The 24,903-nt window shown below is 39.9% G+C and overlaps 1 protein-coding gene across 3 annotated transcripts in view; it reads left to right on the forward strand.

Moving 5' to 3' along the window:
- Nucleotides 1–24,903, forward strand: part of eif2ak4 (eukaryotic translation initiation factor 2 alpha kinase 4) — a 57,107-nt gene that overhangs the window by 5,044 nt on the left and 27,160 nt on the right. For 2 of the 3 annotated variants that reach the window (XR_007144486.1, XM_047821243.1), the window contains exons 5-22: nucleotides 18–98; nucleotides 2,575–2,717; nucleotides 2,851–2,951; nucleotides 3,369–3,526; nucleotides 5,912–6,447; nucleotides 11,020–11,135; nucleotides 12,593–12,747; nucleotides 12,863–13,293; nucleotides 13,843–13,915; nucleotides 14,006–14,095; nucleotides 16,513–16,635; nucleotides 16,725–16,829; nucleotides 18,446–18,509; nucleotides 18,806–18,903; nucleotides 19,003–19,104; nucleotides 20,554–20,604; nucleotides 20,689–20,925; nucleotides 23,553–23,628. Coding sequence is in view for 2 of the 3 variants with exons in the window: in XM_047821243.1 (XP_047677199.1) it covers nucleotides 18–98; nucleotides 2,575–2,717; nucleotides 2,851–2,951; nucleotides 3,369–3,526; nucleotides 5,912–6,447; nucleotides 11,020–11,135; nucleotides 12,593–12,747; nucleotides 12,863–13,293; nucleotides 13,843–13,915; nucleotides 14,006–14,095; nucleotides 16,513–16,635; nucleotides 16,725–16,829; nucleotides 18,446–18,509; nucleotides 18,806–18,903; nucleotides 19,003–19,104; nucleotides 20,554–20,604; nucleotides 20,689–20,925; nucleotides 23,553–23,628 (2,740 nt within the window). In the remaining variant the exon portion in view is untranslated. The remainder of the gene's footprint in view (nucleotides 1–17; nucleotides 99–2,574; nucleotides 2,718–2,850; nucleotides 2,952–3,368; nucleotides 3,527–5,911; nucleotides 6,448–11,019; nucleotides 11,136–12,592; nucleotides 12,748–12,862; nucleotides 13,294–13,842; nucleotides 13,916–14,005; nucleotides 14,096–16,512; nucleotides 16,636–16,724; nucleotides 16,830–18,445; nucleotides 18,510–18,805; nucleotides 18,904–19,002; nucleotides 19,105–20,553; nucleotides 20,605–20,688; nucleotides 20,926–23,552; nucleotides 23,629–24,903) is intronic. The other variant, XM_027173723.2, reaches the window with a different exon arrangement.

Below are 24,903 nucleotides of genomic sequence, written 5' to 3' on the forward strand. Positions count from 1 at the left end.
TTCCAATATCTCCACAGCAAAATGAGATACTTGCTGAAATCCAGAGACGAGAAGAGGAGAAGCGAGAGGAAAAGAGGAAGAAAGAGATTGCCAAGTTGGTAAGATTTTGTTCTGTGTATCCTGTTCGTCATCATATCGAAAGAGGTCTAGCAAATTGCATACTTGCGCACTGCCCTGTGCCATTTTGTCATCTAAATAGTGATTAGCATGTTCCACAAGAAGAAATTCACTTAAACTACCGGGATGATGCACTTATTTCACTGGAAAAATAAGAATTTCTGACATTTTATCCACTCAACTTGCAACTTTGCTTTCGTAGCAGAAGGGGGCGGAGCTACCGGGCGCTCCTGTTGAATGAGGAGAAATTTTTAATTTAGCCCATGCTATGCGATTTATCTAACAACATTTTATAAATTCAATCATTCGTTACATGCATTTGACGTCATTTGCCATCAACTAATGTTCCATTTGCTTTGATGCCATCTGTCTAAGATTCACATACTAGACTCTGTAAAGAAGTGGTCCCAACCTTTTTTTCGCCGCGGACTGGTCAATGTTTGATCATTTTACCGTGGCCCGCTGGGGGTAGGGGTGGGGGTGGTGGATTTACAATTTAATTAAAATTAATAATTTAAACATGTATTTAAACATGCCTTCTTAACTCACTACAACGCTAAATCAATGAGAACCCTGATCTTGTTTCTTTGCAACGAGACGGTTCCATCTGGGGGTAATAGGAGACAATGACACCCGAAGTGTGTTGCTTATGTCCAGTTTATTCCGTTGTTTTGTTTTGGTTGCCGTCACTGCAGAAAGCCCCGCTTCACACAGATAGCATATCGGAAATGGCGATAGGGATTTAAGTGCTGTGGTGGGAATCTCAGGGTATTCCGCCATGACTTTAATCCAGAACACCGGCAGAGTTTCTAACTTTCTAACGACGTCTGTTTCGTACTCGTTTTTGCTAATTTGTGGGTTAAACTTGAGCAAACGCAATTTACATGTACACCAAGCACTGTTAAACATGAGAAAGTACCGGTGAACAGAGAGAAGAGCGATACACACCTTCTCTCCACCAAAGCTACAACACCACTGCCGCTTGCAGCCGCTCAGCTCCAGACGTCACCTAAACCCAGCCCGAGATCATGATATTTTGCGCATGCGCGGTATTGTTGCGGCTTTATGTGACGTCTCTCAGCTCCCGGTTAACCTCTTGTCCATGGAAAGTCGCATAAACCCAATAGAAATACACCACAGTAAATAAAATGGAAATAATTTAATGTTCCTTGGGCGGCCCGGTACCATTTGGTCCACGGACCGGTACCGGTCCGCGGCCCGGGGGTTGGGGACCACTGCTGTACAGTACAGAGTGCATAATCTCTAATTTGGGCTACAGCTAATGTTGGTAAATAGGCTACAGATACTCTCCGAGTCACGATAGTTTGACTTAGGAATTTTCTATCTGCAATGGACGATAGCTTTACTACAAAATTGTAAAAATATTTAACATTTTGTGAGGCAGGAAATTGTAGCACGTACATGGTATGATGAAGTCGGCTTAGTGGGAATGCATATTTGTGTTTTTTTTTTATATATATCCTTTATCATCACCATCCTCATCTTCCGATAACTAAGTTAATGTAGCCATCAGCAACCTAATGTACGCAGACTTCGGACAGAATCTTACGATAAAATACGATATGATACTTCAGTGCCTGCGTGAGCTGTAGCTTTTAAGACCTTATTTTAGGGTCATGACCTTTTGGTAAAGTTTTTCTGATCACCATACTGATCACCATGCTTTAAGACTCCTGGGAAGGCTCGGTCACGGTTCAACTTGTGACATTGTCTAGTTAGGATGGTGTCGCATCTCCTTCGTAACTCAGGGACTAGCTGTATTGTTTTAGCATGATTATAAACAAGGCATACTTCTCATTCATCACTTCTTATATATCTACATATTCATCCAAATGATCCAATCATCCAGTTATTTGGCAGCATTGCAGTACATAAAGTCATGCAGATACAGGTTAAAAAGTTCATCTGACGTCAGCCTTGGAAAATGTGTGATCTTGGTGATTTTATAAGATATGTGAGTCATGTTCGATGCAATAATGCTTTGTGTCAGCTCAAACCAGTCTGGAATTTCTCCCCATAATGTGTCCATCCGCAGGGCAGCAACTTAATAGATGTTACTTCCCATTTCTCCCCATTCTGATATCTGATGTGAACCTGAACTGAAGCTCTTGGTCTGTATCTGTAACTATGACTCTAACCATAGTGCTTATCTTCTCCTTCAAGAAAAATTGTGCATTATAAAAACTCACTTGTGTGCTGAGAGACATTTCTGCTTCAGACCTACTGTTCTGTTCCTGAGTGTTTTCTCACTTCTGGTTTAAACCCAGACTTGACTGTTAAGAAACAAATAAAAAATATTGTTTATGAAAAAGAAGATAGGACAAAGGGTTTGTCTGATAAGCTTTTCTCTGATAAGCTTGCTTGAATGGGGGAATTAACAACAACTGAGACTGTTCTATCCACCTCTGGAACGTGGTAAACTTGTTCCTCTTGTAGGAGCGTTTGGAGAGCGAGTCTCATCCGACTGCAGGAAGCTCAACGTCGGGGAGCATCAGTTCCCCTGTACCTTCCACTGATACAACAGAGAACAGAAAAGGAGCTTCGATCAGACGACGCACCGTTTCCAGCAGCAGACACAGGTGTGGCCAAGAGGCCCTAACTTTCTGATACACGCTAATCATCTGCTAGTTCAGTTACTGAATGTCTGTATTTTTACTGGGTGAACCTGATCAATTCCTCTCTGAATACCCTTCGCGGATGTCCACTGATAAGGCGAGACACGTACAACGAAGATAATCCGAGTCCTCATGAAGTTCTGCACTTCAGCAGCAGTGCTATGGGTGAGATCCTGGTTCACAGAGGAAAATGTATAGGTAAGCGTTCTCATTGTCTTCTCGATCCTTTTGCTAAACCAGTGGACTCGGTTTTAAGGGCACAAATTTCTCATAAATGATGACACCTAACCTTATGCCCCATAAATAAGCACTAGCCAATGTTTAGGTTTGAAGGCCGTGAAAACAAAGCACAGTTTAATCCCAGGGCAGTAGAGCATTTCATTTCTGTGCTTTCTTGTTCTGGTTTAGTAGAGTACCAGTCTAGTTTTTGTAACCTCAAGGTTGAGAACCTGTGTGGTATATCATACGCTGCTGTAATATCCCACAGGACTAACAGTGCCTATCAATCTGTCTGTATTTCAGGCTAGCTAGGGACATGTAGCATATATCAGCCATGCCGTGTAATTTTATTTATAAGTGTGTGTGTGTGTGTGTGTGTGTGTGTGTGTGTGTAAGGTGAGAGTGAGAGGCTGGGTCGGAGTGTGTACTATGCTCTGAATGCAACCTTGGGAGATTTTGCTATTGTGTATGAATGGATTCTTCGCTGGAACAAGAAGATGGGGAAATTCTTCACCAGCCAGGAGAAGGAAAAGATAGAAAAATGTAAAAAGCAGGTAAAGAGTTTTTCTTTTTTTTTTTCTTTAATAGTTTTGTGGGATAATTGTCTTTGTGACATTAGCATATACGGTATATTGTGCATATTCAGATTCAGACTCCTTATTGATGCTTCACAGCCCCCTCTAAAAGTTATTGGAACGACTAAACCGATTCGTTTGATTGGGTTGTGTACCAAAAACATTTAGGGTTTTTGGATTAGAGTTCAGGATTACAGCTTTAATTTCTAGGGTTTTTTCTGAGTTTTACATCTAGATGTGCAACTTAAAACAAAGAACCTTTTTTTTTTAACCATTCATTCATTCATTTTCTACCGCTTATCCGAACTACCTCGGGTCACGGGGAGCCTGTGCGTTTCAGGCGTCATCGGGCATCAAGGCAGGATACACCCTGGACGGAGTGCCAACCCATCACAGGACACACACACACTCTCATTCACTCACAAAATCACACACTACGGACAATTATCCAGAGATGCCAATCAACCTACCATGCATGTCTTTGGACCGGGGGAGGAAACCGGAGTACCCGGAGGAAACACCCGAGGCACGGGGAGAACATGCAAACTCCACACACACACAAGGCGGAGGCGGGAATCGAACCCCCAACCCTGGAGGAGTGAGGCAAATGTGCTAACCACTAAGCCACCGTGCTCCCCCTTTTTTTAATCAAACGACCCAATTTTGAATTTAGAAAAAGTATACGAAATTAGTAGAAGAAAATGAAACTGAATGACACTAAATATTTGATTACATATCCCTTCGCTTGCAGTAACTACATCCAGCTAGTAACTCCGTTACCTCAGCAAACAGGCTAGTCACTTTTCCCCTACTGAATCCTTTGGCTTGTGTTGACAGTATGTTTTGATCCATTGTGCTGTATTATAAAGAACAACCATTAATTTGAATGCATTTCTCTGTATATTGGCAGACAAATTGGCAGTAAATGTTTGAATTCATTCTGGTGCTACTAACATGAGTTACAGCATCATTAGAGATTAGTGAGAATGTTCCAGAAGCAGCCATGCAAGCACAGGCCATGATGCTACTACGTCCACCGTTTTTCATAGACGAGCTGTACGTTTTGGATAACGAATAGATTCATTCGTTTTTTTTTTTTTAATTTCTTATGAGTGGTTTGCATTCTGTGGAATATGGTCTCTATATTTCTGCTCTCTTATTCTTCTTTGAATGTTGGATAGTAATACTTTTACTCCTGCCCTGTGGAGGTTGTTGAGGTCACTGACTATTGTGTCTGGGTTTTTTTTTCTTTTTTCTTTTTAGCTCTCACTATGTTTATCAACTGCTGTTGTTTTCCTTAGATTTTGTTTGTTGCTCAGTACAACAAGAGGTTTCTTTCTTTTTTCAGGGAATTTCAAATTGCTGTATTGTGTATGCCCAAATCAAATCTGTGGATTGGCTTTCCCTCTTTTCTCAGCTCCAAATTGGCTTGCTTTTCTCCCATAGACAGCTCTCTGATCTATATTTTGGTATATTCATTTTTAACAACAAATGCAATCTTGAAAGTGAAGGATAAAACCAAGAGATGCTCGAAGATGTTCAGAGCTGTTTATTGGTTAAACTATCAGTCTAACGGGATGTACTGTACCAGGACGACATGTAAATATTGTTCCAATGTTTTATCTTGTGGGCGTGGTGGCTAAGTGGTTAGCACATTTGCCTCACACCTCCAGGGTCAGGGTTCGATTCCCGCCTCCTCCTTGTGTGTGTGGAGTTTGCATGTTCTCCCCGTGCCTCGGGGGTTTCCTCCGAGTACTCCGGTTTCCTCCCCCGGTCCAAAGACATGCATGGTAGGTTGATTGGCATCTCTGGAAAATTGTCCGTAGTGTGTGAGTGAATGAGAGTGTGTGTGTACCCTGCGATGGGTTGGCACTCCGTCCAGGGTGCATCCTGCCTTGATGCCCGATGACGCCTGAGATAGGCACAGGCACCTCGTGACCCGAGAAGTTCAGATAAGCCGTAGAAAATGAATGAGTGAGTGTTTTATCTTGCCTAAACAAATTGGGTGGTTTGATACGAAATGTGCTGTCAACTAACAGTTCTATATATAAATACCAGGAAATCTAACTGAAATTCTGAAAGTTCTTCACATACTCCAATAGTTTTGGAAGGGGACTGTTTACATGTATATAGACATGCTGTATGTTCGGCAGCTCTGTATAGTATCCTTTCGCCAAGTGCTCTGTTTGGTCGGTGAAATACTTTTCTCGGTCTGCGTCCAGACTCTGATCTGCCAGTTGATGATTCCTGGTATATTGTAGAAACCAATACCGGCAGGAACCTAGTGGATTCTTTTGGAGTTATATAATTCAAAAGAGCCAAAATGCTGATCAAAACATGCTTGCTTTGATTTTATCTCTGCAGATCCATGGAGCAGAGAGTGAGCTGAACTCACTGCTGAAGCTAGACCACCCCAACCTAGTTCGCTACCAGGCATTGAACTACAGTGAGCGTGAGGACTGCCTGGTGGTGAACCTATTGGTTGAGCATGTGCCTGGTAGCAGCCTGGCTCAGCACCTCTCTTCAGGAACACCGCTGCCCCCTGATCAGTTGAGGCACCACGCTGCCCAGCTGCTTGCCGCACTTGACTACCTCCACACCAACTCTGTGGTACACAAGCAGCTGACAGCCTCCTCTGTGCTTCTAGATGCCCAAGGCAATGTGAGACTGGCTGACTACAGCTTGGCTAAACGGTTAGGGGACATGTGCAAAGAGGACATTTTCGAGCAGGCTCACGTCCGATTCAGCGAAGACACACTGCCCACGCGCACCGGCAAGAAAGGGGATATATGGAGCTTCGGGCTGCTTCTCATGGCACTTACTCAGGGATGCATGGTCAAGGAGTACCCTGTGACCGTTCCCTCTAACCTGCCTGCTGATCTTCAGGATTTCCTCAAGAAGTAAGTTTACTACAAACCAGGGGTGTCACTAGACCCTTTGTTACTGGGACACACTGATGTTTCATTGTCTGATGAGGGAGATTGCAGTAGATACATCTGAATAAAGGTTATTCTCTAAATTACATCATTTGAAGTGTTTAGAACATGCCAGCTCAAGCAAAAATATCCTGCACTTCCTCTTTAATCGTATGCCCTGCCCCTCACTGTGCTCCTCCTCTCTTTACTTAATTAACTGTGTGGCAAACTCGACTTGCAGAGTTCCAAGGTATGAAAATATGGAGTTTCTCATTGTCTCATTTGTTTGAATGGGTTTACTTTGCTTACTCCTAGACACGTGTCTTACTGGTTGGAACCACTGATTGGTTGATGACAAAGATATTATACTTGGTCATTTATTTATTGAGAAATATTGTCTGCTATTACATATCTGTAAGTGGCAAAACTATGTGAACCTTTGCTTTCAGTAAAAAGGGTGTGACCCCTTTGTGGAGAAACAACCGCACGTAACCATTTCTGGTAACTGTTGATCAGTCCTCCACAAAGTATTGGAGGAATTTTAGCTCATTCCTCGGTACAGAACAGCTTCAACTGTGGGGTGTTGATGGGTTTACTCACATAAACTGCTTGCTTCTGGCTCATCCACAACATTTCTTTTGGATTAAGGTCAGGACTTTGACTTCGCCATTCCAAAACTAATCTTTTGTAAATTGACTTGTGTGCTTGGATGATCAATTTTCTCTTGAGATTCATTTCATGGACAGATGTCTTGCTGACATTTTCCTTTAGAATTCTCTGGTAAAATTCCGAATTCATTGTTCCATCAATGATAGCAAGTTATTCTGGTCCAGATGAAGCAAAACAGGCCCAAACCATGATAATCCCACCGCAATGTTTCACAGTTTCTGCAGGAATGCAGTGTCCCATTCGTCCACACACATTTATTTTTGTAGTCCTCTGGCTTGTTTAGGCCATCTTTAAAAATATTCTCGTTTGCCATAACCCAACCGACCCTGTCAATTTAGGACCGACTCAAATTGTTTTTTTTTATTTTTGCTTTAAGTCCGACCGACTTGCCGGTTGTAAATTTGCATTAAGACCGACCAATTTTTTTTTTTTTTTTTTTACTCTTCAAACAACTAATACAAAAGCAATAAAATAATATTAATGATATTTTAGTAAGTATTGTAAATATATAAATTGCCTAGTCTTACATACAAACGAAGGCTACGTTCTTTCTTTTAAATAAAAACCCGTGACATCATCTATGTTTACACTGTTGGTTACCGGATGTCACGCTATGGCCTGTGCGTTCGCTTCGTCTCAGACTCTCATTCACTGTCAGGGTCAACGGTTCGAGCTTGGTAATGATGGCTGCGGCTGCAGTAAACAAAATGTTCGCGGTCACCGTTCAACGTCATACGGGTTCGGGCACCATAATACATCTAAAAAATTAATTAAAACAGCTCGACACCGCTTTAACTTGGCACAAAGTGCTGGAAAAACTGTGCCCAGATCTTTTCCCATCCCATCTCCCATCTAGTCTATATAACCTGCATCAAAATGAGGTTTGCATTGATGCGCCCGAAGGCACGGGTTGAAGACCCGGTCAGTGACGTCACGATATGCTAATTTGTTTAAATTCATACCTACGTAATCACCATGACCAAAATTGTCCTTTTTTTTTTTACATTGAAACTTGAAAAAAAAAATAGACCTACCTACCAAAATATTTTTAAGGATGGCTTTACGTGATGTTTAGCATGTCTGATAGGCAGCAATGTTCTATTTGGACAGTAGTGGTTTTCTACTTATAACTCTGTCATGCACAATGTGGTTGTTCAGTGTTCTCCTAATGGTGCTATCAAGAACATTAACATTAGCCAACATAAGAGTGGCCTTTAGTTGCATGGAAGTTACCATGGGTTCAATTGTGACCTCAAAGACAATTTAAAAGTCTTGTTTTTGGAGATCAGTCTTGTTTTTTATCTAGAGTGACATCCCCTACCATTCCTGGGGAGGGAAGCAATGGTCTTAAATTTCCTTCATTGAAACAAAATCTGTCTGACTTACTGATTAATGAAGTCCAAACTCTTTAGAACTTATTTCTTTACTTGTTCCAGCCTGATAGGCAACAACAACGTTTTTATGAGGTCTCCTTTGTTTGTGTCACGATACACATTCACAAATACGTATTGTGAAGATCAGACTTTGACTGCCCCGTTTTATTTAAAGAGCAGGGATCTCTCACTGACGTGATTGTCATGTAATTGATTAAAATCACAAGTTGACCTTCAAATTAACTGCTAATCCTAGAGGTTCACATACTTCTCACAGATACGTAAAACGATTACTAGCTGCGTTTTCGATCCGCAAAGTTCTACAGACCTTCTTACTTTTACAGAATGGAAGACTTTGTATTTGACTCCTCAGGTTTGTTATACTTGATTTTAACTTTTTTTATTTACTTTTGAAACACACTAGAGGTTATAAATAAATACAAAATTAGCCAGTTCACTTGGCAAATAAAAGCTCCAGTGTGTTGCTTAGACTTCGGTTTTGTTTTCTGTGAACTCACTAGGCTGCGATGCTGTAGCTAATCTTTTTTTTTTACCAAAAGTAGTTGTTCTGTTTTTTCAGTTGTTTTGTCTTTAACAGCGCCCATAAGATACTGTTTATGTCTGGCTCGTATGTTTATTTTCTATCGCTAACTGTTCGATAACTGATAACTCTTTAAATTTTGAGAGCGAACTTGACACAAATTGTTTACTCAAATGATCTTGCACCTACTGGGAAACTTTGAGGTCCAAATGTTACTCGTTTTATAAAATAACTAGTGCACGAGTTCGCTATCTTTGAAGACTGATTAGTAAAACAGTCAAGCAGGTCATGGAAAGAACATTGCTAAACATTTAAGCTACCAAAAGTTGTTGTGGTGTTTTTTCAGTTGTTTTGTCTTTAACAGCGCACATAAGATACTGTTTATTTCTGGCTCGTATGTTTATTTTCTCTCAACATGTTTGTTCAGCTGCAAGCTAGGTGTTATTTATAATAGCCTAGTTGTTTAGTTCGTTGTAGATTTAATTAATTAATTAATTTATTTTTTGCCTGAAATGCATTTGATCGCTAACTGTTCGATAACTGATAACTCTAAATAAAAAAGATCCCAGGCAAACACTGTGTGGTCGCTTTTATGTCCGAGTTTCTGGCCACATCAGCAATAGCTTTGCCAGTAGATGGCATGGATTAGTGCTGTGTAGCAGTGTGTGTTTGTGTGTTTGCCCATGTGGCGTTTGGCTCCCCAGTGAGAGCTGTTGTACAGGTGTGTTTGCTTTAGAGATGCTGACCGGACTGGTTTTCATAAAGGGCCGGTGTGTTTGTGGTGTGTTTGTCCTGCCTCAGGCTGCTTCCAGAGGCACATTAAAGGCAAATGTCAATCATGTGTTTGAAAAACACATACAAACTAGTGTTTAAAAAAAAAAAAAAAAGTTCCTGTATGTTCCCCAGTGAGTTTGGGTATTTGTGAATCGGCTGTGTTGCTACAGTAATGGGGAAAAAGGATTAGTTGTGGAAAAATAGAAAAAAAAAATAGATCGATGTGATTAGTTTAAAACCAGAGAGCATTTAGAGAGGTCTTTTTATTTTTTTAAATTTTTTGTAATTTTTTTGTAATTTTTTTTTGAGCAACAAACCTCTGTTAAAAGTATATTTATATGTTTACTATTTGGATCAAAACTGTATTTTATCATTGGTTTGTGTAGGTAAATAATTCATTGATCGTGTTCGTAATTAGACTGGGTAAGCAAATCATACACTGTAAACGTGCCAAGATTGTTGTCCAGAGCCGGCTTTTGGTTGCTCAGAGATAACCTAATAACATTTGTGAGTTAGTAGGTAAGTCTAAGGAAACAGACACATACTGTATATGATCAGTGTTTCCACATACCTGTATTTTTCTGATTTAAACACTTATATACCTGCTAGTCATAATATTGTTCTGACAGTATTGCATATGGTAGGATTTTGAAACTTTCACTAATCATAAAACTCATGGTGAAGTACAGTTTGTGTACACATTGGGTAGTTATTTAAGAAACTAATCCTATTGTTTGGCTTATGAAACTTAGGCTTTTCTTTTCTGGTGGTTTGATCGACTTCTGCTTGTCTCGGTCTCCAGGCTACTGATTTCAGTCTGAACAGATAAACAAATCAGTAGTAGGTTTGCTCACCATTACACCATGACCGTGAGCCTTACCGCACAAAGTGGGAAATCTGTCGGTTTTTATATACACTTTCACAATTGTAAATCCATCATTGTAAATTTATATCTCCGTAACTCCGTGCCAGATGAACTAACTCTTTTAAAATGAAATTTTTCTTGTTTTATAAATGCTCTACTTGGAGCCTTTCATGTAAGAAAAATCCTCTGTTGTATGGTTTGAAAAAGTGTGTTTAAGAGGAGAGACAGAAAACTCTTTCAGGCATTTGGTGAAGACATACAAGTGTGTCTGCAGGTGTGTGTGTGTGTGTGTGTGTGTGTGTGTGAGGTTGACACTATATTTCTTTTATACACAGGTGTGTGTGTCTTAATGATGCTGATCGCTGGAACGCTCAGCAGCTACTAGAGCACTCCTTCCTGCAACCGCCCTCACCAAAGAGCCTTCCTCCTTACCCAGAGTCCAGTCCAGAAGGTACATTTCTCTTCCACTGCCCCTTTTATTTACATTTACATAACATTTATTAAATACAGCTGTTAGCGCATCTCTAATATGATCGGTCACAGACGTAATCCTTACATGATATAGCCTCATATATCTTAACCTAGAGTCAAAACAAAGGCTTATAATAGACCATATTTTAAAATTGCTCCGTTTTTAAAAAATTTTTTTTTATTAGACAACCAATCACAGTCTTCGAAATAACGCCTCATACCTAGCCACAGGTTCAGTCCCGCCTCCTGTCTAAGATAAAAGTTTTTGTATTTTCCTTGTTCAGAGTTGCTACGAGAATAGTTCTGAATCACTCTTGAGATAAGATTCCTAGCTAAAAATAAAATTAAGCTAAATTACGAGCTCTCTCTCAGGGTCCTGGTGATTACATGAGGTCATAGAGACGTTCCAATTTGTGCATTAGACATGGAGAGTTTTCATGTGAAGTACAAGTATAGAGCCAGGCTCACGGTTGAAAATGTTGTGTGAATTTTTGCTCTATTCAGCCACAACTGAACCTCCTCGTTCTCTCTATCCCAGCCCAGCGGTCCACCTGAGAGAGCAGTACGAAGATGTTGCCATTATATTTATTTTTATTCATCTAATATTTCAGGTTGGGGAATCGCAAAATATCATCTTTCTTAAAAATAGGTAGCACTGACAAGATGGTTAAGAACCGCTGGTTTAGATAGTATACAGTAGTACAGGGGTGTACCAAGTGGGCACACATGATCATCACCTTTTTTTTCCTTGCCATTTTGAGAGCGAACTTGACACGAATTGTTTACTCAAATGATCATGCTCCAAATGGGAAACTTTGAGGTATTTTCATCCCATTCACATGCGCGTTTGACGAAAATACCGTATTGAACTGAAGCGAAGCGAACACGCACAATAAAAAGACACAGAAACAAACTTAGATATGAACGTAATAGCTGCATGAAACCGGGCAAAGAGCTGCATGAGGCTCGGGAGCCGCGGGGTGGCCACCACTGCAGTGGTATACGTGCTCCTGTATAGTTCTGAAAACAAAACGATTAAACTTAATTTTAATTGCCATGATTAATTCAATCATTAAAAGCATTTTAAATGCATGTGTTGAGTAAACTAGTCAGAGAGAAACTGAAAAAATGTCGGCCCACTTGTGACGCTGGATCGGTCCAAATGTTACTCGTTTTATAAAATAACTAGTGCACGAGTTCGCTATCTTTGAAGACTGATTAGTAAAACAGTCAAGCAGGTCATGGAAAGAACATTGCTAAACATGTAAGCTACCAAAAGTTGTTGTGGTGTTTTTTCGTGGCTTAATTTTTTTGTTTGTCACGAACATAAATTAAAAAATCACTTTGCCTGTCGCTTGGTAGGTTGAACACACGGATGGCTTAAATAAATGCAATCTTTGTTTTGTGCAAACACACATTTCTCACATTTCTTCTCAGACATCGATGTGGATTTTGCATCTACTGTGATCCCGAGGAATCACCTTCTCAGCACCCCTTTCAGTACAGTGGTGCAGAAACAGTTTTCTCGTTACTTCAGTGAGTTTGAGGAGCTCCAGCTGCTGGGGAAAGGTGCTTTTGGAGCAGTCATCAAGGTGATGAATTCATCCGTTTTGAGAAATCATTATTTAATAAAGTCTTTTTTCTTTATTTGGACATTGCCTTTTTTTTTATATATGTATTCATTTCCATGTGCTCGTTTATTCATAGGTGCAAAACAAGCTGGACGGCTGCTACTACGCCGTCAAACGCATCCAGGTGAATCCAGCCAGCAAGCAGTTCCGCCGTATTAAGGGAGAGGTGACCCTCCTCTCACGCCTCAACCACGAGAACATTGTGCGCTACTATAATGCATGGATTGAGAGACATGAGGCTTCGTCCACTGGGGCGGAAAGCAGCGACACGTCCGGGCAAGTCAGCACCCCTGACCGGCCAGCACGACCCACTTCTCTGCCCCGCCTCAACGAACTCGGGATCGTCGACAACGTGGAAGACGTCGCGCCACCTCCAGCTCTGGCTAGTTCGGTGGAGTGGAGCACATCTCTGGAGAGATCATCCAGCGCCAAGTGCAATGCCACTGACACGAGCGACGAGGATGATGACGACGACGACGAGGCAGATGTGTTCTGCCCGTCTTTCCTGTAAGTTCCTACACCGGGGGCAGTAATTACCATTACATATAACATGATGCTCCAAAAAATTGCTTTTTGAAGATAGTGATGCATTCTGCTGTCCAGATTGAGATTACAGGTATCACCACTGAGGGACAGTTTGAAGGTTCTGGCGTTTTATGTCTCATTGAGTCGGCACTAACCAGCGTCAGTCAGACTTATCTAAGGCACTGTAATATGCATAGCACCGTAATACTTCAAATAAAGAATTTAAATATTCATTTTAAGAAATAGCTTTTAATACCTCACCGTTTAGTTAGAAGTTGTAGTTATAATGATGTACATTAGGTGGCAGTGTTGCTGTAGTATAGTTTAATTGCTGCTCAGGGCTAGACACAGCAGGCACTCGTAATTATGTCTGTTGGAGCAACGTGGACGGAGGAACAGTGGGTAATAAAGTGTTGGGATAATGATTGGGAGTTTGGTTTTCACTTTCCTGCTCTGGTTTAACTGGCTTTGATTTTGCTACTTCACCTTCATAAAGCCTGAGTTTTTTGTCCGATCCTTCTTTCTCGACAGCCCGTCTAGCAGCGACTCCGAAAGTGATATCATCTTCGGCAACGGCGATGCGAGCAGAGACAGTATCGTGCAGGTCTGTAACCGAAGCTCACGTTTACAAATTTCAACAATCCCCATCTTCATCGGTTCATTCACGAGACTGTTTCTTCTGGGTTCCATACAGGATGAACTGAGTAAAAGAGAAGGAGTGGACACGGTAGAGAGCTCCATATCCGAAAGGCCTCCCCTTATTGCACATTATCTCTACATCCAGGTGAGAGCATGCAGCCAGTCATGTCAAGCTTAATGTAAAATTCTAGCTGTGTCAAAGTGTAACTGCTGCTAGGAGACGCAGACAATGAGATACAATATAGACAGAATGAGTATAAAATATGAATATGGAATATGAATGATCAGTTATTTACATAAAGTGTGGGAGTGCAAATAACCATATAGTGCAATATTATGCTTATGTACAATATACAGCAGCAGTGGTGTGTAATATACAGATAATGTGATGACTGACAGTTCTGATAATGCAGTACTTATGATAAGAAGCGGTGAATATAATTATAATGAGCTGTTAATCAGGGTGATTGTCTGGGGAAAGAAACTGTTCCTGTGTCTGGCAGTTTTAGTAAACAAAGTTCTGTAGCACCTGAAAGAAGGGAGAAGCTGAAAGAGGTTGTGTCCAGGGTGCGAAGGGTCGGTGGTTATCCAAAATTCACTGGACGGCTACAAACATAAATACGCTCGATCACTTTTCATACTTGAAAGATTTTCCCCTGGGTAATTGGGAAAACTCGTGAAAAATACCCAGGATACTTGTTAATCGTATAAAAAGTCTTCACACCGTCTCTTCTAGAGTTTGCCCAACATTTATTGGGGTCTTGTACCACAGCGCTGTTAAATTCTTAAAGCCGTATGTTCATTTTCTGTAACAGCTGCTCGGAGTAGTTCTGACTTTAACACCCACCGAGTGCTTTAATAGTTACAGCTTCACATTCATGTAGTTATCTAGAAGACCTTCAGTTTGTGTTCACATCAAGCATTGGAATGAAGAAACGGTGTGATCTCTCTGACCTTTAATCATGGCTCGGTTGTTACTGCCTTATGGGCTGGTTTAAGTTATTTTGGAAAATGCTGATCTCCTGAGATTCTCACACACAAATCATACTAATACATTTCCCACACGTTCACAAGGTATTTAATGATTATACTTGGCAGATTTAAAAAAGGATGACGCGTATAAAAGCTAGTTATGTTAGGAGACTTTTTAAGAGCTTCCCAACACCGGAAAGTCTTTAGAGCATTCTATTGGGTTTAAATGATATCCTGCACCCACACTGGCCCACTGGATAATATTGAACACTAATGGTACGGGGGGAAAAAAATACTAAAATAAATAAAGGATATATTACATGTTTTGGCTTCAGCATAAAATAAAAATTTGACTTACTAGAAATTTAAATGGTATCATATACACACTATATGGCTAAACGTATATGGAGCCTTGACCAGAACAAACATTTGAGGGTCTTTCTCAGCTTTCTTTAATGGCTTTATATGGCATAGTAGTTCTGTTCGCTGAGGTAAACAGGCCCTAACTAACGGTGGACACAGATGAGGTCCATAAAGACGTCTTTTACATTTACAGCATTTGGCAGTCGCCCTTATCAAGAGCAATCTACTTTTTTATCTAATTTTTATACAACCGATCACTGATTTAGGGTTGATTTTAAGATTTTGATGCTTACCTACAAGGCCTTACATGGGTTGGCTCCTCAACATCTGACTGAGCTTTTAATTCCTTATATTCCATCTCGTGACCTTCGTTCTTCTGAAACTGGTCTTTTAACCGTTCCTTTAACTCGTTTACGATCGATGGGAGATGAGGCTTTCTCTTCGCTAGCTCCAAAACTTTGGAATTCTTTACCAACTGAGATAAGGCAAGCAACATCTCTTGGCATTTTTAAGTGTCAGCTTAAAACTCGTTTTTTTTAGGGTAGCTTTTAATTGACTAATTGTAATTTTACATTGTTCTTATTTTATAGTCTATTCTTGTTGCTTTAATTTGAATCTTTATATTATGTGGTGTATTTTTTTTGTTTTATTTGCATTTGTAAAGCGAATTGAGATGGCGCTATAGAAAATAAAGTTTATAATAATAATAATAATGATTATTATTATTATTATTATTATTATTATTATTATTATTATTATTATTATTATTATTATTATTGATGTTTAAGGGCCTTGCCAAAGGGCCCAGTAGTGGACGATTTGAACTCATGACCATCTGCAGGACTGATGTGCAGTCCAACTTCTGAGCCCCTTGGCTACCACATCCCTATTTTACCAAAGTAGGAGTGAAAAAATCCCCTTGAACCCCAATGAACACATTTGTTTACTGCACACCACTGTATGAGCAAATCCCTAAATCTACAGCCTAAAATTCTAGTGGATAGCCTTCTCAGAACAACGGAGGCTGATACATCAGCAAAAGATGATAGACCAACACCATTATAGTGCCTTTGGTATTGAAATGTGGTGTTTGAAATGGTCACGTGTATAAATTCTTTTGGGCCATCATCAGGTGTATGTTTGTATTGATGAGACACGGCTGGATCTATTGCATTTGTAAGAAAAGAAAATTGTGAAAAATTTATCTGTGTGTTTCTTTTACTTCAGATGGAATACTGTGAAAAAAGCACTTTGAGGGACACAATAGACCAGGGTCTTTATCAGGACTGCAGTCGTCTCTGGAGACTCTTCAGGGAGATTCTGGATGGCATTGCGTACATTCACGAACAGGTAGCCTGTATCTAAATCTACAGCCAGATTGGGTTTAGCTATGGGGTCATGGTGCACACTGCATGATCATCTTCTGCCTGTTTTCTCAGGGAATGATACATAGAGATTTGAAGCCCGTCAACATTTTCCTGGACTTTCACGACCATGTCAAGATCGGAGACTTTGGCTTGGCTACTGACCATCCAGCTAGCACGGTACAGCATATGTGTTTCAGCAAAGCTACAGTATATAGGATTTTACTCATACTTGACTTGAATCTGTTCAACACACATTTTTAACATACACTGAATTTATAAAGTTTACACACACCTGTTAAAATATTTGGAATGAAAGATATGAGTGCAAGACCATTCATTGTGAAACTACTGCACATGAAAAACACTCAAGCGTTTTAGCGGGGAAAAAAGTTACGTTGCGAAATGTGGCTGTGTTCAGAATGAAAAGTCCTATTCAGGATCATATTCAAACGTTAATTATCACACAGTTTTCATTGATGAAATGATTCTGATTTACCCCAAATAAAGATCAGCTGTTTTTTGTAGGTTTTTTTGTTCACATAAACAACTTTCATCTCACTGCTAAAGCCATGGTCCATAAAAAGCTTACACAACATACATGGCTGGGATTTGTTGAAAGTTGTAGATCAGGAGAAGGTTATAAAAGAATTCCATCTACATGAGATGGAGCATTTTAATACTGTAAAACAGGACGTCCCTCCAAAACGTAGCTGTGATGCTGCTACCTCGGAGCTGAATTTAGTGACCGTGACAGTGACGTGACATACGACAGAATTCGTTCTCTGCATTTGACCCATGCAGAGTGCGCACACACACAGCAGTGAACACACACACCGTGAACACACACCCGGAGCAGTGGACAGCCATTTATGCTGCGGTGCCCGGGGAGCGGGGGGGGCTTTCTCAAGGGCACCTCAGTCGTGGCCGGCTCGAGACTCGAACCCACAACCTTAGGATTAGGAGTCAGACTTTCTTAATATGCATGTGGCCACAATCTCTCATAATATTTATATGTCTGGGCTACGGGACGGTGCAGCAAGTCCGATGCTCTTTACTCACAAAAGAAACTAAAACTCTGTAGGGTGACCTGAAGTAGGCTACACACAGGAGATGCCTTCAAAGTTTAACGAATATAGTATGCAAGAGAAAGCGGGAAAAGTCCAGTCCAGATGTACCACACTGATAAACCTTTACCCAAAAAGTCAGTGGGTATAAAATAAAAAGCTCCTTCAACAAAGTATTAGTTTAGGGGAGTGCACAATTAGACACACTTATGATTAATTAATAGGTTTGGGCTCCCAGGTGGTCCAGTGGCAGGATCACATGCTCTCGTTGGTGTGGCCTTGGTTCGATTCCTGGGCAGGATGCTAACCCAGCCACTGAAGAGTTAACTCTCAGCGCCGGTCCTGAGCCCCGATAAAAATGGGAGCGTTGCATCAGAAAGGGAATCCAGCGTAAAAAAAATGATTAAAAAAAATTATGCCAAATCTAAAAAAAAAATATAATAATAATAAATAGGTTTGTTTTTCTTTCCTGTTTCCCGAAAAATTGTATTATGTATTAATAATACAATAATATAATATAATGTATTACGTATAATGGGCATAGATTTCCTAGAGCATTGAAGTGTTGCATTGTGAAGTAAATGATCATTGCAATATAAAAAAAATTAAATGGGCCCATTTTGTATAGCTAGAACGCAATGAACTGTATTGTAATTTAATAATCCAGGGTGAGAGTAGTGCTAATGCTGTATGAATCAGAAATTTTTACAGCATCTGTGTCTGTTACAGGCTTCAGGTGTGCTGGAGGTGGAGGACAACAGCTCAGGGCTTGTCCTAAAATTAGATCCGACAGGTAAAAACGGCCAAAAAGCCAGCTTACTGTTTACACCATATCTAATTAGTGGTTCTGATTTATTTATATATATATATATATATATATATATATATTCATATTTTTCTATAGTTTCTATATAGTTTGTTTTTTTATATAGTTTATACTTTTTTTTTTATTTTATTCTTATTTTTATTTATTTATTTATTTATTTTTATACCGGACAGATGCATAAAGCATTTCACTGCATATCGTACCCTGTATGTATGTGTATGTGACAAATAAAATTAGATTTGATTTTATATATATATATGCAGTGGTTTCTAATTGTCTAGGCAGCATGACTGGTATGGTTGGCACTGCCCTGTATGTCAGCCCAGAGGTCCAAGGAAACACAAAGGCGACTTACAACCAGGTATAATGAACATTTGTAACGATCTACATGATGGCAGGAGACGACAGATCCATTTATTTTCCTCGAAATAAAAAAAAAAATCTGTTTTGTGTGCTTTAGAAAGTGGACCTGTTCAGTTTAGGGATCATCTTGTTTGAGATGTCCTACAGACCAATGACCACAGCTTCTGAGCGCATCTCCGTACTCAGCCAGCTAAGAAAGGTGAGTCTGTACCAGGTGTATAGATATATACTGTAGATTTATGGGTTGGATCATCAGGTCTAAAATTTCATCCCCAATCGCAACAATCATGAATCAGTTAATATGGTGACTTTCAATAAAATAAAATAAAAATCTAGAATGTACAAATGATAAATAAATAAATAAATAAAGTTAATATAACTAATTGAATAGGATAGTGAGGCAATTTGTGTGTAATACTCTGTAAATAACTCTTTGACTGCACAAGCCAGAAACGCCATGTAGCGGCTGCAGGCGGGATACGCTTAGCTATTTAAATACGTCTGCAAACCAATCCCTTTCCAGCTATTGGCTAGAGATACAGAACATTGTAAACACTCGAGGGGTTTACAGTATAGACTCTATGGGGGCAGTTGAACAAGAGAGGAGAGAGTGTTCAACATTCTGACTGCCCGATGGATAAAACTGTTCTTCAGCCTGGTGGTACGAGCCCAAACGCTGCACAATCTTCTCCCAGATGGCAGAAGACTGAAGAAGTTGTGTAATGGATATAACAGGTAGAGTCACCTACTATGCTGCATGCTTTATAGATGTCCAGGAGAGAAGGGAGAGGGGCACCAATGATCTTCCCAGCTGCTTCTATTATGCACTGTAGGGTTTTTCCTGTTGTACATGGAACATATCAAACCACCCCGTGATGCAGCTAGACAGGCTGCTCTTAGTAGTTTCCATGATGGGTACTGGGGCTCTGGCTCTTCTAGATGCATTTCTGAGCTTTCTCGGCCAGTAGTGAGGTGTTTCTGTTCTAGAAAAGGTTCTCGGATATGTGCACACCCAGAAACTTGGTGCTCTACACCCTCTCCACAGCAGCACCCTTGATGGACTGATGAGGGTGTTGTGTGTGTGTGTGTAAGCTATATGGAAGTCTACAATAGTCTTCACATTTAAGTAGAAGTTGTGTCTCTCTTGGCACCACATGGCCAGTCATTTTACTTCTTCTCTGTAGTTCACAAAGAGTTTGGTGCTGTACTCTGGTGTTAGTCATTGGTCAACAGGGTAAAGAGCAGTGGGGTTAGCATGCATCCTTGTGGGTCATCTGTACTCGGTGTGATCGTGCTGGATGTGATGTCGGATTTATTCTCCCTTCCTGTCATATAAAGTAGTTTGCTTTACTGATTAAAAAACGTGAGTACGAGGTGCGTTTACATTTACAGAAATCGTGGCACAGTTCAACCAAACTCGGACCGTCTCCTAGAGGTAACCTCGGGTTCAGTATCATGGTGTGTTTCCACATTACAAATTTTATATGCAAACGATGCTCTGTTTCAGACTAAACCGACAGTGTGAAAGTTGCCTTAGTCAATAATCTACGAAATTTCAACATAGCACACAGATTTAGAATCAGGGGGCAGGTAAATTTTCCCAGCACATGCCTTTTAACTCGGAGTCTGTTCTGTATTCTCTTTGCAGGAGTCCATTGACTTCCCTGAAGATTTTTGTAAATATGAGAATGGAACACAGGTGAGCTTTTAAAGTTATTTTTTTCATTTAAATGAATATTCAACTCAAGAGCAATGCAACATCTCTTCTCTTGCCTGGTTTCAGAGGAAGGTGATTTGCTGGCTGCTCAACCACGACCCGGCCCTGCGGCCCACAGCGGTGGAGCTGTTGAAGAGCGATCTCCTCCCACCTCCTCAGATGGAGGAATCTGAGCTACACGAGGTGCTTCAACACACCATGGCTAACATCAACGGCAAAGCCTACCGCACCATGGTGAACCAGCTGTTCTCTCAGAACCACTCTCCGGTGATGGACTACACATATGATATTGACATTTATAAGGTAATGGGCATTTTACCAAACAAACGCTGTGTAGGTCAACAGTATACAGTGTCGCTTGAAACTCTTAAGAAATCTTTATATTTCTGCATAAATATGACCCAAGCATCATCAGACTTTCACACAAAAAGTCCACAAAGCAGAGATAAATCAACGTCTGATGTTCATGCTACATGTTTGTGGAAGTGGATCATGGCAATAACAATGGAGATTTGTGAGGCCATCAGAAAAAAGTTATCAGGCAGGAAAAGGTTACAAAATGATCTCTAAATACTCCAAAAAAATTTAGAATCAGACTGATTCAAATGGAGAAATGGAGGAAATTTAAGACCATTTAAATCCTTCCCAGAAATGGTCAACCAACATAGATGGCTTCAAAAGCAGGACATGTAATAGTCTGTCGGGTCAGAAAGGAATACAGGGTAATTTTTAAGCAACCAAAGGCCTCTTTTTCTTTGGCTTATGTTAATGTTCATGAGCCTGAGAAAGCCACTAATCTCCAAAAAGAACATTGCTACTCACGAAGTTTGCTAAAGTTCGCGTGGAGAAGCCAGAGGACAATGGAAAAGAAATTTGTTGAGGAATAAGACCAAAATAAAACTTTTAAAGAAGGTTGATTTTTGGAAAAAGGAAAATACTGAATTCCAGGATACAAACCTTATAACATTTGTGAAACATGGTGATGGTAGCATCATGCTTTGGGCCTGTATTGCTGCATCTGGGCCAGGACAGCTTGTCATCATTGATGGAACAGTGTATTCAGTGATCTCTAAATGAAACTGGCAGGACATCTGTCTATGAACTGAATCTCTAGAAGAAATGGGTCATAAACCAAGACCACAAGCACATAAGTCTATCTACCAAAGTATGAATAAAGAGGAACAATGTTTACGAATGGCCACGGCAAAGTCCCGAGCTTAATCCGAAAGAAAAATTGTGGAAGGACCTGAAACAAGCAGTTCATGTGAGGACACCCATCAATATCTCAGTGGTGAAGCTGTTCTGTACTGAGGAATAGAATAAACCTCTTCCAAGACGTAGTGCAGGACTGATCAACAGTTACCCAACACTTAACTTACAGTTATTGATCCACATGATACTGAAATCAAAGGTTCACATACTTTTGCAACTCACAGATATGTAATGCTGGACCATTCTTGTCAATAATTAAATATTGAAGTATATGTTTGGCTCATTTGTTTGACTGCGTTCACTTAGATAGCTTTTAGGACTTGAAATATCTGATTGTTTTTGGCATATTCCTGTGGAAATATTGGAATTTCTAAAGGGTTCAGAAACTTTCAAGTGACACTTTATATATACAGTATTAAATAAATCAAAATTATAAATAAATAAATAAATAAATAAATACTATAAGGTGCACCTAAAAGACTTAAATTTTCTCAAAAATCGGCCATGCGCCTAATAATCCAATGCGCCTTATGTGTGCACCGAGTTCCAAAAATCTGTAAAAGATTTTGTTGTGCGACTTGGTAAGCGCTCCGCTTGATTGACTGTCGGACCATTTCCCACTGACACAGGGACGTAATACATACACTACGTACGCTGGCAGCGATAAACCAATCAGAACATTACGTAATACGTACAGTACGTACGCTTACCTCCGCCACACCTCCGGTAGGTATCCCCCAAAAATGGCACCAGTGAAGAGACATGCTTACGAGTCACAATTCAAACTACAGGCTATCAGTTACACGGTTGTAAATGGGCACAGAGCAGCTGCGAAAGAATTCAACATCAATAGTAGAATAAAGTTAAACTAAACTCACTGTTTTGCTTCTGTTACCTTTTTTGTAGTCCGTATGTTATAGCATGCGCCTTATAATACGGTGCACCTTATGTATGGGTTAAGTACAGAAATAGAGCCTGTAATTTAGAAAGCGTCTTATAATCCGGTGCACTTTATATACAATAATACAATAATACGGTATATATATTTCTGGTGTCCCTATACCGTTGGTCATATTGTGTTTAGAGATCAGACTGTAGAAATGACTAACAGTTGTATAAAGTAAGCTTATATACTCCTAGAAAGATCCGTAAGTCACAAGTTTAGCTTGAATCCATGAGGTTTAACAAAATGTTTGCTGTTTACGAATTTTAAACAGCCATTTATTAGACTTTTCCTCAATTTGTAAAGGCCAATAGTAATGGGACAAATAGACAAATTAGAATTGAATAGATTTAACTTTATTGTTATTGCGAAAGGTACATGTACAACGTCAATCTGTTTGCTTTCTCCATAACCAACACCAATGACCAACAATTTGTTGTTAATCACTGAACCATTTTTTGTGGTAAATTTTTTTTTTCTTGTCTTAACAATATTAGTAAAGAATATGCCATAGAAAATCAAAGAAAACTGTTTCTCCCATGTTGTGTTTAGCTTGAATGTGACATACGCCACTACAATCTTTATTCTGGATTCCCAGTTTAGTGCATTATTTCCTCCTCACCCCTAGATGTCGATATGTACCTGTAAAGGTTTTTAAACTCCAACGCTTCCTTCATAAAGCCTCATCATCTGGTTCATATCATACCAGCTATGTTTAAACACCCTTACAGCCACCGTTTCTTAACCGACCCCACGCTGTTTTGTTTTTCCCCAGGGCAGTTTTAATTTCAACAACGCAAAACTGCAGCAGTACGTGCATGAAACAATCACCAGGGTCTTCAGAAAGCATGGTGAGTGACTCACACCGAGTTTGGACATGTCCTGAACGTTCCCTCTCTGCCCTAGAACGCTTATTTTACTGTACATGTTTATTTCAGGTATTGACGTTCTTACATCAGGAAAATATAACGATGTAATACATTACAATAAACACAAAATACTACATCTTGTAAATCCATGCTCTTTAAACTCTTCCTTATTTTACTGTATGCATCAGCGCAGCCTCGTCGTCATCATGTTTCAGATTTCCTTTAATGGTTTATCTGTAATAATAAGCCACCATGTACTGTAATGCAACCTACAACATGTAAATAAGAATGCCTTCTCTCCAGCTTTAGTTTCTTCTAAAATGTTAGGGCTTTGAATTAATGCTGTCTTTATGTGCTGTGAAGCTGTGAAACTTTTAATAGTTTCAGACTTGTTAGTGAATATAATAAGAAAAAGAAGAAGAAGGAGAAGAAAACGAATGGGAAATTGGTCTCATTGATGCTGCTATAAAACTCGCATCGAATTAAACTTTATATTTTATATCTTTTTTTTTTTCAGCAAGTATGCTAACAGAATAAAAAAAAAATTCCATGGCTATTTTGCGTGATCAGCCTGACTCATGGAGCAGAGTGTAGATCTTGTCAAAAGGGTCAGGAAGTGAGTCCCATGTACCACAGTTACTCTGTGTTTGTTTCGCAAATAGCTTCGTGTTGTGCACACACCGTTCACGGCACCTCGTTTTTAATGTCCGTCCTCGCCTGTAATGCGCGCCGCATGCTCAGGTAGGAACAAAATGACAGTCCTATGCAGATCTGTTTTCATTATTTATGTTCAATCAGCCTGGGCTATTCTGAATATACTGTATATGTGCAATAGCCTTGAGTTTAACACGCATTGCCCCGCCCAACCACATATAAACTGAACAGCTATGTTTCAAGAACAATCCAATCACATCACTCACCAGTTTCATGTGTGTGTGAGAAAGTGTGTGTTGCTATGATTTCCTTGGGAAAAAAAAAACAATTACGGAATTTTATACGGAAGATATTTACTCTCACTGTCACCATGGTAACTTGGTTATCCTTCACTGGCGACTATCATGCTAATGGCACCTCCAACACTATGTGCTTTGTCATCTCATAGATCACTAGCTAGCTGAATCCAGACCCTGACACAACTTAACACATCATCATCATCATCATCATCATTATATTTCTCTAGCTGCTTTCTGGACCTTGACCTTCCAAACCGAACATTACTGAAAAATGATTGATGATTGCTATATTGCTTCTATTAGT

Source organism: Tachysurus fulvidraco, chromosome 12, assembly GCF_022655615.1.
Source record: "Tachysurus fulvidraco isolate hzauxx_2018 chromosome 12, HZAU_PFXX_2.0, whole genome shotgun sequence".
Lineage (NCBI taxonomy): Eukaryota > Metazoa > Chordata > Actinopteri > Siluriformes > Bagridae > Tachysurus > Tachysurus fulvidraco.